Source organism: Rhinolophus ferrumequinum, chromosome 7 (assembly GCF_004115265.2).
Source record: "Rhinolophus ferrumequinum isolate MPI-CBG mRhiFer1 chromosome 7, mRhiFer1_v1.p, whole genome shotgun sequence".
Lineage (NCBI taxonomy): Eukaryota > Metazoa > Chordata > Mammalia > Chiroptera > Rhinolophidae > Rhinolophus > Rhinolophus ferrumequinum.
Genome location: NC_046290.1, coordinates 88,596,478 through 88,613,248, shown reverse-complemented (window position 1 = coordinate 88,613,248; position 16,771 = coordinate 88,596,478). Strand labels below are relative to the sequence as shown.

General features: G+C 34.5%; 1 protein-coding gene across 2 annotated transcripts in view; it reads right to left on the bottom strand.

Moving 5' to 3' along the window:
- Positions 1-3,358: 3,358 nt before the first annotated feature.
- The window catches only part of SLC12A2 (solute carrier family 12 member 2), an 85,696-nt gene continuing 72,283 nt past the window's right edge, over positions 3,359-16,771 (bottom strand). Inside the window, exons 21-27 of one of the 2 annotated variants that reach the window (XM_033110166.1) lie at positions 14,941-14,988; positions 13,418-13,540; positions 11,046-11,157; positions 9,196-9,282; positions 7,206-7,341; positions 6,858-6,925; positions 3,359-5,594 (exon numbers count right to left, since the gene is read on the bottom strand). In XM_033110166.1, coding sequence (XP_032966057.1) covers positions 5,459-5,594; positions 6,858-6,925; positions 7,206-7,341; positions 9,196-9,282; positions 11,046-11,157; positions 13,418-13,540; positions 14,941-14,988 — 710 coding nt within the window. In that variant the 3' untranslated portion in view covers positions 3,359-5,458. The remainder of the gene's footprint in view (positions 5,595-6,857; positions 6,926-7,205; positions 7,342-9,195; positions 9,283-11,045; positions 11,158-13,417; positions 13,541-14,940; positions 14,989-16,771) is intronic. The other variant, XM_033110167.1, reaches the window with a different exon arrangement.

The following is a 16,771-nucleotide window of genomic DNA, read 5'->3' as shown; positions in this document are numbered from 1 at the left end:
TGAAGGGGAGGAATTGAACTCAGAACAGAGATTGTCTGGCAGGAATCAAGTATGTTTTCTCCAACCCTCAGGTGATTCCAATGCAAATGAAAACCACTGTTCTAGTTAGTGTTTCAATAAATAACACACCTGTGCTTCCTTTCCATCAATTTTTTTAAAAAACCCAAGGGTGAAGTTTATGTCAACAATGCTAAACTCACAGGTTCATAGGCAGTAAACAAAAGACTAATGGAAAAGCTCGAGAAATAAATTGGCTGAAAGCTGTAGGTTGTATCTCTGAGATCGGTACCGCGTAACTAATAGGAGATGCTGGTTATGATTAACAGATTTAAAAATTTAGAAAGAAAGAGAACTGACTTCCAGTCTTCACAATTCAGTTTTCCAGGATGACAGCAAAACTTTTAGCCATAGAGGCAAATCTTTCACAGTCTATGAACCTCTTTTCTTAGAGCACAACTTTCCATCCTACTGCTGACACCCCCATTCCCAAATTGTCATCTTTTAAATTTCTTAACTAGTAACATGTGGGCTTGAAATACAACCAACCTGTGGCTTTTCGGTCATTCAAGTAAACTTCTAAAGCTTGCTGCTTTTCAAATTGTGACTACTTCCTTTAAAAATGGCGTAATTGGGGCTTCATTTTATTTACAATGTCAAAGAGCAAGTATAATCGTATCTTACAGTTCTCATATGCCTTTATGTGTACCATATAAGTATCAAAACGAATGCCGTTTTAATTTTAAAACTTTTTCTTGGTATATCTGTTATTAGAAATATAAGAGCTGGATATAAAATTACCCTACAAACTGTTTACCTTCTTTAGAATGGATAACACTTCTAGGACAAAATCTCCCTAATTTCCCATCCCAAATGCTTCAGCAGTATTCTAATGAAATTCTAACAAGTACCAAAGTCATACTTTGCTTTTGCATATCCATGTATCGCTGATCCTATTCTGTGGATCAAAAAAGTAAGTTTATTTCCGTTTGTAGCTGTGGGCAGAATTATCTTGGTTAATTTGCATTCATATCCTAGAAAAGTGGAACTAGTTGACAAGACACTATCATTTTTGAGAATCGGTTCCTGATCTGTGAGGACAGCAGCCATGAGTGAGGCTGCACAATAGATGACAAATTCAGAGGCCTTCACATTTCCCCTAAAAAATAGTTTCTAACTCTTACTTTGTCTAACAAAATTCAGTGGTAGTTTCAAGAGGGGAAAATGGGCTGAAGTTCTGAATGCTACCATTTAGCATCCTATCTGAAACGAAATGCCTGTCACACATTTGAAACAGGTCTACAACCACTGCCTCCAAATTCTGTGGAGTAATGAGACTTGGATCTTTAGGTATTTTCATAATCTACAAAAAATAGATTCAAATTGGTTAACCCACCAACACATTTTGTGTATCGATGATCCAAACTAGCTAAATTAAACAGTATTTTCTGATGAATATATCCTAGGGCTTGTGACATATTTACTCAAACAGTTAAACATTAAACTACCAAGAATTTACCCTGACCCTACAAACATCCTGATGATAAAGATAGAAGCATATCAAATGCATTCGTCTTCCTGGTGATTGACAAAAAAACCCCTGCGGGCTCAAGGATGAATTATAATACATTCCTATTTGGAAAACTGTTGGATTCTCTAATATTACGAAATGCCAGAGTTGCCTTTGAATTCTCTTTTAACTCCCCAAAGCAGTGAGTGAATTGGCCTGAATAGTAGCTTATTGGAGAATGAGCATGAAGCAAAGATCGTACAATGGACACATATATTTTGTTTCAGATCTATTACAGCAGCCTTTAATCTGTATTTTTCTAACTGTATAGAAAGCTTGGAAATGACCGGTCTAGCCCATCCTCTAAGATACGGACCATGCAGCAGTAAAGGGGTCGGAGACATCCCTGAAGTTGAAAGACCTGGGCTCTAAGCCAATATCCTTCCTTGATTTACCACATGACCTTGGGGAACTCCCTACACTGCTCCATGCTACTTTCTTAAAAGTAGGATACTCTGTTTCCCTAAAAATAAGACCTAGCTGGGCAATCAGCTCTAATGCGTCTTTTGGAGCAAAAATTAATTTAAGTCCATATTATAGTAAAATAAGACTGGGTCTTATATTAATTTTTGCTCCAAAGGACACATTAGAGCTGATTTTCCGGTAGCTGTCTGTATATATATATAACACACCTATTATAATATTCAAATGAGAAAGTGAAAATGTTTTGTAAAATTGTAAATCAGCTTAGCCAAAAATTTTAGGAAGAACAGAATCAGATTATATTCAGGGACATTTAATCTTCTAGCTTCCTCATTCATAAATGCATGATTTGGCCCAAAGGTAGATAACGCAGAATTTAAAAAGCGAAATCATTAAGGTTAAAGTCTTTAAAAAAACTCACACATCAATAAATTATGTATATGAGGTTAAGTCACAAAGTTGACACAGATTTATAAAAGAGATAAAATATGAGTAGACATTAAATAGTTTTAATGAATCCACTTCCTTTATTGCAGTAACCTCTGTACAAAGCAGCAACTGCAATACTCAATGTTAAAACATTAGAAAAGCATTTGTGTGACAGTTATAGTACAGTATTATCAAAATATTACATTTTCAAACTTAGTAAACAGCCACCAGAGCTCAAATCTTTAAATTATTTCCATAGTCTTTAAAAATATGTAATGTCAGAAAGCATATAAAAAGAATGTAAAAGAACCTAAAATACAAAAGAAAAAAATGTAAGAAATAAATATTTGATTTAATCAACCATTTATAATCAGCTTAACACCACCATTTTCTCTAAACCCACTTAATTTTTACCTATATGAATAATAAACTGTCAAATGTCATTGCATAATTATTTGTTTCCAAGTTACCACCAATGATTTAGGGAAAAAATTGGCATTAAAATAATCAAATTCAGCATAAATAAAATAGAGAATAGCTTCAACACAAGCTAGCATCTCTAAGAATTATTTAAATTTATTAAAGCACTACAATAACCTTGAAAATTTTGAGCTGGTGTCTAGCGTTAAGTAAAAGTAACACATTTTTTTAAAGTGAAAAGCTTCATACATTATTTCACAGACAATATTACCCTCCCCCCATTATGCATATTTAGATATATTTTATGTACTTTATACACATATGTATGATGCATGACATTTGGTTCCTGCAGTACAGATCACATTGTTTTCCTGAATGGGAAAAACTTAAAAAAAAGTAAGTGTACCTGTGCACATTTCAATATAGCAGCATTCAGTTCATGCCCTATTATTCATTTTAAAAGTTCAAACATGATATTGTTTACTGAAAATGTGACATTTCTACTGTCTTTACCCCAAAACACTACAAAACCTGCAATAAATGGAACAATGCTGTGAATTATAATGTAGAAAAAAAATAACAAAAAAACTTGTTTCATTATTCTGAATTCAAAATTATCAGGTCTCCATATTTAAATTTAGTTCATACTCCTGCAGCAAAAATACTGCACTATTGACAACAGTAGTAATTTTATAGCTTTCTATCTTGATTCATGAAAACCTGCATAAATTCTTCACCACTGAAACATACCAAGGAACCCACTGAACAGCACTTTAGATAAAATGTTCCCCATTTTCTAACTGGATAACTGCTTTGTTACATGCTCTTCAAATGAACACCCTTGTTCTCCAGGAAACCTGTTGCTTTCCATCTAATTTTGAACTTAACGTTTTCTAAAACAAAAAAACTTTAATGAGTCTTGATCACTTACTGTGTTTCCCCGAAAATAAGACCTAGCCGGACAATCAGCTCTAATGTGTCTTTTGAAACAAAAATTAATATAAGACCCGGTCTTATTTCTAGGTCTTATTTCCAGGGAAACACGGTAAAATGCAAAACCAGCAACATAAATGTCATTATATACCAGGGGTGCCAAAAAAATGTATATACATGACTTATAGTCATCTTTTGTTATTGGTAAATATTGAGTATTACAATTTTAATAGATTTTCCTTTCTTAAAATGTGTATACATGGTTTTTGGCACCCTCTGTATATATACACATGCATCTGTGAATGTATACACATACACATATACATATACACACACAGATATGTAGATATATATCCCTTGAAATGTTTTTAGGAAATCCTTCCTTGAATAAAAAATGAAAAACTTCACATTAATAACTATATAAAGCTTGTAGTAACAGTACATATGCACTGTCAAATTTGTACTAGTAGACGATGATGTCAAAACAGACATTTCAAAAGCATAAAGTGGCAGTTTTTCTTAACACAAAAGTCTTAAAGTATTAAGAATGGATTAAATTTAAATGTTCAGAATAATCTGTTCAAACCTGAGTATATTAATTAAGACTAAGCGTACTTGACAACTGAATGAATTAAGCCTAAAAACATTTCACTGAGAAACCAGTGGTCCATTTAACCATTTGATGAGACCTTATTTTAATGATTTAAAAAGAATATAGTGAAATTCCATGTAGTGTTTATTGAAATATTCTATGAAGTGGCATAGCTTTGTATAATTTTCCTCCAAATTTTTTTTTTAGCATTTCTTAAAAGTCCCTCAGATTTGAGGAAAACTCTTAACTTAGGACAGATCTCTCTTCTAATAAATATAAATGATCTTAATGATTTTTGCCATTAAAGAATGGCAATATATGTTTTTTCAGCATGGTATATAGAAGTACTGGATAAATCTTCAACATTCACTAAGGTTTCAAGAAATAATCAAATAAAGATAAAAAGAGCCACTGAGAAGTTTAACAACAACAACAAAAAGGTTTATTGGGCCTTTTTTCCTTAGAGCTACATTTATACATACTCATACGAACCTAAACTTGGGGTCACTTTTTGGTTCCCATTTTTTTTTTTTTTTTGCATTTTTCATTAAGTTGCCCTAATTCTCACCTTTCATATCTAACATATACCTTTACAAAAATGATAGAAAACATACAGTACTCAACACTAATTGGTCAATGGAAGAAAAGCAGTGTCCATTTTATTTTAAGGTGGAAGAGACTAGAAATAAAAATAGCTGAAGGCAAAGTTTGACATTCTATAAATTTATAAAAGAGTATATATGGATGAAATTTGGTTATTTTTCAGAAGGCACCTCAAGGCTAAAGGCTTTTTGTACTCCTTTCATCAATCAAAAAATAACACACTTTTATTGCTATTCAAGTAGCAAAGGAAAACCTGACGCTCATGAGCTTCAGTCCAACAAGGAATTATTAAGATTGAGACACATTATTGACTAAAACTGAAGTCTCCATGCACAGACCAATGGAGCAACTTCCGGTGTGCTTTCAAATTAATGAAATAGTGAGAGAAAAGTCACAGTTCGCCATTGTGATGTTAACGTGTCACTGAAGATTTCAGTTACTGCACTAGGCACTGAAGTACCATCTGAAGAGTTGTCCACTGTGTAGCACATTTAAGAATAGAAGGTAAGGACGCTCTGATGATTCCCACGGACTAGGAGAATTGGTGGTAGGTCCTTAGAGAGCACTTCTAACCATGCCATATAGAGAGCGCTAGACACAGCACCTTTTCGTGCAACTGGGAGACTCCTGGTATCAAAAGGAAAAAGGAAAGGAAGCAATGCATTTAAGTTGAGAAGAACAAAACCTAATAAAAATTATAAATTAAGTCAGAATAACAGTAACTAAAAATTATTACAGTTGCAGAATATTCTTAAGTGTGGGGAAATTCTGCTTATAGTATAGCAACTACTATTATACTGCCATAACACTATTTCTTTTTTTTAAGTTTGAACAAGATTTTAAAATATTTCCTCATAAGAATAGCAAATAAATATTTCTATAAACCATAACACATTTGGTATCTAACATTAAACCCCAGATTTCCCCTTCATCAATAAGTATGGAATTCTTTTAGGAGAAAATAAAGTTTCCATCTGAATTTAGAAAGTGAAAACTTGGATAAACTTAGAAAGTGGATATATGGATAAATGAAATTCAAACATAATTAATTCTACATATTAATTTTTATCTTCTCATCTCTGTGGGCTTTCATTTCTATTTGTAGATACTGGTAGTAGGGACCAATTGCTCTGTAGAGTATTTCTAAATTTCTGTTTTAGCATTTTCCATTACAGATACTTGATTATCAGCAAAACTTGAAATTTTCTGGTGTATTAAATGTTTATTGTTTATTAAAATAACAAGTCTTTGTGTTCATTTTGGCATGTTACTGAAGGTATGAACTTTCCTTACCTACTTGGGAACGCAGGCTCCAGGACTAAGAAAATTTGGGTTCAAGTAACACCTAGCTAAGCTGGTTCAGTAGAGGAAAAGCCAGAGTGAGCATCAGCATCTATATTCAATGCAGGGACGGTGTGTCCGTATGGAAAGTTTGTTGTGTGGGAACATGGGGTGGGTTTCAGACGGGAGCCATTTTTTACATTTAATCCTCCAGGTAACTTTATGGGGTTATTTCTACGAGGAAGCTGCCTGGGGTCCATATTTTAACTTTGGACCCTTGTACCCCACACATGCTTGATGGCTGGGCTACAGTGTTTCCAAAGCTAAAAATAATTTTAAAAGGTGGGGATAAGGATAAAGGAAAAATTTCAGAATAAACTGTTATGATAAAAAAGATTCATATAAGCTTAAGATTTTTGTTTTTCTTTCCCCCTACTTTCAATGATTCCTCCATATGCTTAAAGAATATTTTAAGTTAGTTTTTTTCCTCCTTTCAACTACTAATTCATTATGGGTGTTAAATAGATATGTACTTGGCATAGGAATCAATCCTAATTGCATTATTATAAAGTAAATACCTATGAAAATCTTAGTACAAGTATTACTTACATGACAATGATATTAGCTGTGCTTGAATGTTCCTTTAATAATTCATTTAACCTGATCTGCCGGTGTGTCTGAAATGAAATGGACAAAGTCACTCCTAGACCATTTGAATATCTAGTGTGGTTCATAAAACTATAAGTAGACAGAGAGAAACCAAAATAATTTTGGTGTAATAAAAGTCTGTTCCCTAATTTAAAAAAATTAATTCTTTACACTGTCCATATATAAATCCAACTTAAAGTAGATTTAATTTACACAACTGGTTACCCCCGTAACGAATTGCAGCTCTTGATACTTACTTATATCTTAAGTATTTTAAAAAATCACATGGAAGGTTAATGAAAAGAATACCTTGGTCTTATAAAGTTCAAGCTCATTATCTGTTATTCGCCATGGTTCATCTTCTTTCATTTTATCTGCAATATCTTGTTCTTTATCATCTTCATGAAGTCTGTATGGCTCAATCATTTCATCAAAAGCTACAATACTTAAAAAAAAATAGAAAGAGTACAGACAATTATCTTTATTTTGAATTACTTAACAATAAGCTTTATAAACGCTAAATTATAACTTGAATAGTATTTTCCATCTACCGTACTCCCCTCCATACTCTAAATACTCTGATCTCTCTGTGCCCATCCCCCTCAACTTAAGTAAATTTTCACCACAACAGCCAGAATGATTCCTGTGAGCAATAAGTGAAACTGTGTTAATCCTTTATCAAAGGATTTCCCAGTTCTAGAACCACTAAATAAAAGTATTATAAGAAAAGGTATTACAGCATCTTGAAGGGAGGGAAGGGCAAATACTAAACATTTAAGAAGATGCAGAATTAATCTCTAGATCCAGAGATACTTAATAGGACAAAAGATACTAAAAGAACATAAATTAGAACATTCTACTATTCCATGAATGAGAAAAGCATTTTTCAGCACTGCAAGACTGTGATTTATGACATTTGGTCTTCACACACAGTTCCTGACTCACAGCTCCCAAAACCCTTGGAATCTCCTGTGTTGAGAGTGATAAAGGTGTTTTGTTATATTAATGAGGTAACTTTTGGATAACAAGGGTGGGAGCTGGTTGCCAGGAGAACCCACCTTGTGATTAGAGGTTTGGAACTTTCAGTTGCAGCCCACCCACAACCTCCTGGGAGAGGGAAGTGGCTGGGATGGAGTTCAATGGCCAATGACTTAGGCAATCATGACTATACAATGAAGCCTCCATAAAGACCCAAGAGGACTGCTCATGGGTTCCTTTCCCTCCTTTTGGGAGAGCTTCCATTTTGGGGAACCAGAATTCTTCCATGTACCACCTTGCCAGGCCCCAAGCTCCACGAGGCCAGAAGTTCCTTGCTTGGGGACCTCATCCTTGACCTACCCCTTCATCTGGCTATCGATTTGTATCCTTTAATATCCATTGTAAGAAATCGGTAATCTAGTGACTGTTCTAGTAAATTAATTGAACACGAGGAGGGGGTTGTGAGAACCTCTGATTTATAGCCACTTGGTCAGAAGTACAAGTAACAACCTAGGCTTGTGACTGGCATCTAAAGTGGAGGGCAATTCTTGTGGGACTGAGCCCTTTAACCTGTGCAGTCTGATTCTATCTCTGGGTAGACAATGTCCTAACTGAGTTGAATTCTCAGACACCTTGCTGGTGTTCGAGAATTGCTTGTTGGTGTGGGGAAGCCTCCATACACACATTAGAATGGGTCCTGTGACACCCATTTTTGAGTATGAAGTCTCATACAAATCTCTCCCTGATTACAACCTTACAAAGGTTATTCCTTATTATTTTCTATTTAAAATGAATTCTTTATACCAGCATCATCCTTTATTCAACATTTATCTGAGAATAATTAAAATTCTGTCTGGTAATATACATATAATTGTAACAACCACTACATATTATTTTCAGATAGAATATTCCACAAGTCTACTTTTGAGAACTGTGAATGCAACTATTATAAGCAAATTCTTAGATTCTCCTATTTTAGTAATAAAACAAAAGAGTGTAAAGTAATTCACATGTGGAGTAGGGATCGAGTAGTCATAAACAACGGAACTTTAAAGAACCACGTGGAGTTTCTGTGGCATTATGATTTTCAGAAATTACTTATAAACAGTAATTGAATTCTCTGAAAATTGAAAGCTCTTCGACATCTGCTATAGACATGCCAACTATCTGTGCTAGATTTTAAAAGCTGACGTCACATGTAATTAGCAGCACGCAAAACTTCCGGATAATTTAAGTTGAATGATCTGTTACTGAAGCGTCTGGGTAGGTTGTCCATAAAAGGAGCAAAAATTTGTACAAAGTAACTTATTCAATAACTTACTTTTCTTTCTTTGGTTTAGTATTAATATCTCCCAGGACCATGATATCGGAGAAGTCTATCCGGAACTTGCTAAGCAAAGTAGCCATCCTAGAACAAAAATTAATAGCACTGAGATAGGTGAAGGCTGTGTACAAGTATTTTTATTCTATTTAGGGCTGGGTCTGTATACCTGATTTATTATCTGAAAAGCATGATTTATGAAGTCTATTAGGTGCTAAACAAAGTCCATCTGAATTAATTCACACAGTATATGCACAAAATAGAGGTCTAAATTCCCTGAGTAGAGAATTCTGTTACATTCTTTTATTTTCTCTGAATCTCTCCTTAGTATCCAATAATGAATGGACAGAGAAAGACATTAATAATGAAATTTAAATGGCAACTAGTTACTTTAAAGTTAATTTTAGTCAAATTATATTATTAAGTACATGGACTTCAGTAAAAACTCGTAAATAGTTATTTGTTTAATTAATTGTGGATTATTTTTCATCCATGAAGAATGCATATCTCAAGGCACACATGTAACTTTTTAGGCCAAACTGAAGCTGTAAGTGACAGTATAGATTAAGTCCACAGCCTTTCTCTGCGGGGTGGGGGGACTTGGACAGGCATGGGTAAGGAGCCCCAACAAGTCTCTGATATTTCAGTAAATAAATACTTTTATGGAGGCATAGCTGGCAATAAAGCCTTGGTGACAACAATAGGAAAGCTGAAACATACAAATAGGAAAAGCAATTAACAACAAGATTTCATTTTTAATAAAATAAGTTTTCTAAATTAAGATATTGGAAAACAGATGAGCAACATTATCTGTTTACATTATTTCTACTATTTCTTGCATAATTCACTATTTGAAATGAATAAACACCTAGTTGAATTCTGGTATAAATCTACTAGGTGCCTGCTATGTGTTATAGGGCCCACGAAACTCAAATTTAAGCCCCAGAATGTGGTGAGTGGTATCATGATTTAGGAAGGAAATGTAACAACTGGGGAGGACAAGGGGAAAAAAATTAGGGAAGGCGTTATGAAGAAGGTGACACTCATTTTGGTCTTTAAAAGAATGGAGTATTTTAACAGAGAAGGGAGGCAGTAAAGAGCTATTTATAGCAGAGATAGGAGAGTAGACAAAGGAATAAAAGTCTGATATCACATGCAAGTTTAAGGCGGGTGGAGAAAATGTAAATTACAGTATAAGGTGTATTGGGGGGGCGGGGAACAGGAGATAAAAATAGAGAACAGGAAGACATTGTAAAGGGCCTTGTCACATTTTGGCACAGACTTTCTACGGTCTATAACAGAGAAGTTAAAGGTATTTTGGGCAGAGGAAGCATGATCAAGCTATGCTTCCCAAACATGAAGTTGGGAGCAATGCGTACAATGTATGTTGAAAAGGTCAGACACAAGACACAGGGTACTTAGAGAAGCACTGAAATCAAACCTAGAATTGTGACAATACAGACAGATATAAGAGAATGAATGATAATGGCATCCTGCATTTCTGTTGTCTAGAAGTCTACAAAATGTATCCCATATAAGAATACGCACTTTCTCCCGATTTAAAAGGAAAAAAACTGCTTAACACTTTAATACCGTATTTAATAAAAACTTTCAAAATGTCAATATATTACAAATTATTACATATCAGTAAAACTAAATATTTACAACTTAAACATAAAGGCTAAATAAGAGAATAAGGTTTTATGTCTTTAAGTACAATTTTCAGCTTTAGTATAGAACAGAACACATGACTGACATTTTATGGATTGCCTAATTTTTATCCTATCGACTCTATATTGTAATAGCAAAGTACTACTAGTTAAATGCCCTTCAATTTAAAGTAGACTTACGCTCTCCGGTCATGGTCTATTCTGTTTATTTTTCCACCAATGAATACTCTGATCTTACAATCTTTCCACTTTTTCTTGGTAGTCAGAAGATAAGGTATCAATAAGGTCAAACCTGAATCATGAAAATACAACAAATCATTTACTAAATGCTGATTTTTCAATTAAGAACTTTTAATTCAATTTAGTCTCTAAAAACATGCTTACTACAACTCAATATAAAACAAATTTTTTCTTTCTGTCCTTTCAGGATTCAGTCATAAAGCCATAGGCAGGGCTGAACTAAGAGGGAAGCCCAATGAGCCAGGGCCCATGTGAGCAAGGCAGTGAAATGGGACAGTGACCTGGCAGAGTTGGGAAATTAGCCACGTACAGGAAGGTTGAGAATATTCATTGAAGCTAATGGGAGTCAGGTTTCTCACTGAAATAAATAAGAAACATAAAAAGGGAGAAGCTGGACTGAATCCCTCAGTGTTAGACTGGAAGTGGTTTCCAATTTACATGTACACATACACACATATACAGAGTGTGCCAAAAAAAATGTATACACATTGTAAGAAAGGAAAAAACTATTAAAATTGTAATACTCGATATATGCCAATAACAAAAGATGAAGAATACAAGTCATGTGTATACATTTTTTTGGCACCGCCAGTATACGTGTATTTTCCAGATCTGTCCACTGAGAGGGCTTGGGAGCAGGGACACCCCAGTAGCAACAAGCATGTCTAATGCCCTGATCTTTCATTCTCAATACCACTCTGTATTAAAAGGAATCAGGGCTCCTTGGATAAAAGGTGATTCAATGGCTGGTGTAAGGAAAGTACAAAACTGAGCCTGGAACATCTTATTATATCAGAAACTAAAGAATGATTGGGACATGACAAATGGACACAAAAGACTAAACAGGAAATCCAGGACAATTTGAATATCAAAACAAATAATGAGAATGACAAAGCATTTCCCAGTGAATACAAGAGAAATCCAAGAGTCCGCACAGATAGAAATAAAGAGAAAGCTCTTCCTTGTAGTAAAATGCCAACTAACAAATGAGGAAGAAGTTATAGGATTGGAAAATCATCATTTGGCAACCACAAATCTACCATAACAACAATAATAAATTCAGGCAGAAATATCAATGGATGCTAAAGGTGGTGGTAAAAGTTGTATTAACAATGGTATATTGACATAGTCTCAAAGTAACTCCCCACCCCCCAAATACCTGTAACTATAAAAGGGGAAACCAGTAACTTTCAGTGTATAGACCTGAGGAAAACCACCTCACTCAACAGTTCATCAGTGATGAGACAAATCACCATCATGTACCACCTGGTGAGATATGGACAGAAGAAGAGCACAGCATCGCTTCCGTGATATTTCTACCGAAAAGACTTAACTTGAAAATAATTATGATGAAACATCAAATGGCACTCCAAATTTTAAGTGACAGTCTACAAAATGGTCTGTAATTTAAAAAAAATGTTAATACCATGAAGCTCAAGGAAAGACCTAGCAACTCCCAAACTGGAGGACAATGAAGAGACGTGACCACTAAGCGCAATGCCTGATTCTGAAATTAATCCTATTGCTTTTGGGAGCGTTGGCAAAACTGGAATGGGCTCTGTCTCTTGGTGAAGAGTATCTGCCAATTCTTAGTAGTAGTCCCACAACTTGAGTACATTTAAAACTGTTAAAAAAATATATTAACAGGGCCGGCCTGGTGGCTCAGACGGTTAAAGCTCCATGCTCCTAACTCCCAAGGCTGCCGGTTCGATTCCCACATGGGCCAGTGGGCTCTCAACCACGAGGTTGCCAGTTCAATTTCTCGAGTCCTGCAAGGGATGGTGGGCTCCTCCCCCTGCAACTAAGATTGAACACAGCACCTTGAGCTGAGCTGCCTCCCGGATGGCTCAGTTGGTTAGAGCGCTGGCTCTCAACCACAAGGTTGCTGGTTCGACTCCCGCAAGGCATGGTGGGCTGCGCCCCCTGCAACTAAGATTGAACACGGCACCTTGAGCTGAGCTGCCGCTGAGCTCCCAGATGGCTCAGTTGGTTGGAGCGTGTCCTCTCAACCACATGGTTGTCGGTTCGACTCCCACAAGGGATGATGGGCTGCGCCCCCTGCAACTAGTAATGGCAACTGGACCTGGAGCTGAGCTGCATCCTCCACTACTAAGACTGAAAGGACAACAACTTGAAGCTGAATGGCACCCTCCACAACTAGGATTGAAAGGACAACAACTTGACTTGGGGAAAGAAAAAAAAAAAAAAGTCCTGGAAGTACACACTGTTCACCAATCAAGTCCTGTTCCCCTTCCCCAATAAAAAAAATCTTAATATATATATATATATATATATATATATAACAGCCTTACCTCCATCATCAAAAAGCCACCAGACGTCAATAGTCTTCTTTCCTTGTTTTTTCTGAAACTGTGTACTGGCCTCAAGAAGCTTTTGATCAGCTACATTTAAAGGCACAGCAGGGCCTTTGGATTCTACAGGATTAAGGAGAAAAATACGATTTAAGGGAGCTAAATATTAAAGTCCCTTTTGCTGAATTCCTAGTTTCCTAACTTTTATATATTCAATTGCTTATAATGCAAGTAGCTGCGTATGACATCCATCATAAACAGTTGTTTATGATTTAAAGATACTTTTAAAATGGTTACAGATAAATACATCTTTACAATAGCTAAACTCATCCAAATTATCTTGCCTAACTTCCAATATTTAAGTATTCTGAAAGAGTCATAAATGCCAATCGAGAATATTATAATTGACTGCTGGCTTTTGATTTCTGAATGGCTATATTAGGCTAACTGGACAAATTAAGTTTATGCCTATTCCATAAATATATTTCTTTTGTAATCTGGTTTCTCAATAATTCAAAGCTCAAAAATTTTTTTAAAATAAAATGTTATCTATAATATGAAAGACAGAAGGAAGTGGAAGACATACCAATACAATCATAAAATTATCACAGCAAAACCTCTTAGTCTAAGAAAAAATTCCCTTATCTTGACCTAAATTTGTCCCCTCAATATGTAACACCCGAATCTAAAGCCATAAAACCACATCTTTCTTTGAACCACAGAAAGATGGTGGGAACTCCCTGGAAGGGCACCTGTATGATACAAGTCTTTGGACAATATATCGAGAGTTCCCTTTTATATTCTCAGGAATAGGGGAGGAAAAATCAGCACTGGCTCTGTGAGCAAGCAAATGACTATTATGAAATTCCTACACCAAATTTTGAAAAGCAGAAATCCATAGGAGGAAATCTGATCACTTCTGCAGAATGTCTGTCATTCACTTTTCATGCTGCCATGACGTACGCAAACATGACAAATGATTTTGCATGATGAAATAATATGGCTACCAAACCACACTGCTCCATAACTCTCACCTCTATCTCCTTTTCATAAAATTCATGTACGTTGACATGACTGTATCTCCCAAACGCAGCAGGACTGTGAGAAATATTATAATTTTTGAAATGAAAAATATATTAGTATCAAAATTAAGGACTTGGCTGGGTACAACTGATGGTAAAGAATGCAAGTGACACTGTAAATAAACCTATTTCAGTGTCTCTACTTATCATCTAAACCATGCAGTTTAAGTTAAAAAATTAATATTGACTTTCAGGGTTTGAATATTTTAGAAATGCTAGGATGATATAAAAGCATTTGTCTTTGATATATCACCTTTTCCTGGAATGATTTAACTCTTTAGTTGAACTAATGATAATTTTTCTAATCTGCATTTAATAAATAACTAACATCACCTCACCATGAAAATAAAAACTAATGTAAAAAAAGAAAATTATAAGGTTGGAGTTAAGAGTTAACAGTATGAAAAAAGGGATTAAAAGAAAATGATGAAAAATGCCTGCCTTTTTTCAACAGTGGTTGAGTTGGAGTCTTGCCATCCTCTTCCTCATCTAGATTATGTTCAAAAAACACAAAATATAAGTTAATTGCCTTTATATTAATAAAATAATTAAAATGTAAATAGAGCACATTTATAAATAAAACATAGTATGAAGAAACAGTCTGTGAAAAATAATCAAGACTGAAGATAGGTATTTTCTACACTGAGTGTTCAGGGTTTTAAAAAGTAAACATATATTAGACCCTTCCAAAGGGATTACTGATTAACACTCATCCCTAAATTTTATTCCAGTACAAACTGACCAAAACTTCAGTAGAATTTTTAAACTTTCCAACTTTCATACTTGAAATCAGTTGAAGATGTTGAACTATGGCTTACAGAGTAGAAATATGACATTAAAAAATTGATGTTGCAGATAATATATAAATTTTGATCATGCCCCTGCATCACTGTGCAAATGACTGAAAAGTAATTTTAGAAGCATTTAATGGGTAGTTGGTATTTGTAAAAAGTTAATCACTGCTTGAAATATTGAAGAATTTGATCAGTCTTTTGGTTTATATAAAATACCACGTTATACAAGAGTTATTTTTTTACACATACATCAATTTGTGTATATGTATATGCATGTATGTATGCATATATTGGTCCATTTACATTTAAATATCTATAAATTATTTCCCTGGGGTTAAAGTTTTCCTAACCTCAGTGTTTTTTCTTAATATAAGCTTCTATTATTTGTTTAAGGCATATAGAACTCCCAACTTGGACAGGAACAAGTACACAGCAGTGGGCTCTTCAGCCAGACTCTCAGCAATCCAATATTCCCACTAACCCCTTTTCTGACTGTGTGACTGAACTCCTCACTTTCCTCAGTTGTAAAAAGGATGAACAATACCTAACTCTTAAGGCTGTTATACTGTAAGCATTAATGCCTTTAGCTCAGTGCTTAACACAAAGTAAGTATTCAAAGGGTGCTTGCTCTTTTTGTTCCCTTGTAGACTATACATATGCCTCAATAATCAAGACAGACATCTCAAATATCTATGGTTATAATAACTACACCAGAATATCTATAATTCTGAAGACTTTTAAAATTGTGTAAACTTTTCTACAGTTTCCATGCTAATTTTGAAAATAACAGGCTAAATAGAAAATAAACACAAAATAAATTTAATGCTACTTTTGAATGCTAATTTCTTATGCCTGTCATGGAACAAAAACCATTTCAATTATTACATTTAATTTTTTAGTATTAAATATTATTGTTCCTATAAATTAGGTCTTTGATGATAAAAAAGTTTATAAATATAACTGGATATTTTGTCTTCATTTCAAAGAGCTTAGATATGTCAAGGAAATATTGACACTTCAAAATGATTTAAAGTAAGTTGAAAGTATTTACATTTTTACAATAAATAGAAATGTACTGATCCAGTTTCCTACTTTATAAAAATAATGACATCATAAGATTGGGACAAACATTAATGAGCTAATGTATGGATAACATCTACTACAACGTGGGAGACACAAAGTAACTGCCTGGTAACTATTACTTCTCCTCCAACCCCATCATAGTTTCATCTATTCCTAAAAGATTCTGTAAAGAAAGGATTTGTTCTGGGCAAGACAAAAGGATAAGAACAAAGGTAAGAGGAAATGAAAGAACGTATACTGTAAACTAAAAATAAATGCAGGAACATAAGAATGGTATTATCACGATCAGTTTAGAGTTTTGATACGAAACAAAGAAATTACAATCCAAGCCAGAAAAGAACTGAAAAGGAAAATGGGTCTCAGCTAAGCTCTCCACTACCATTACTCTAGGCAAA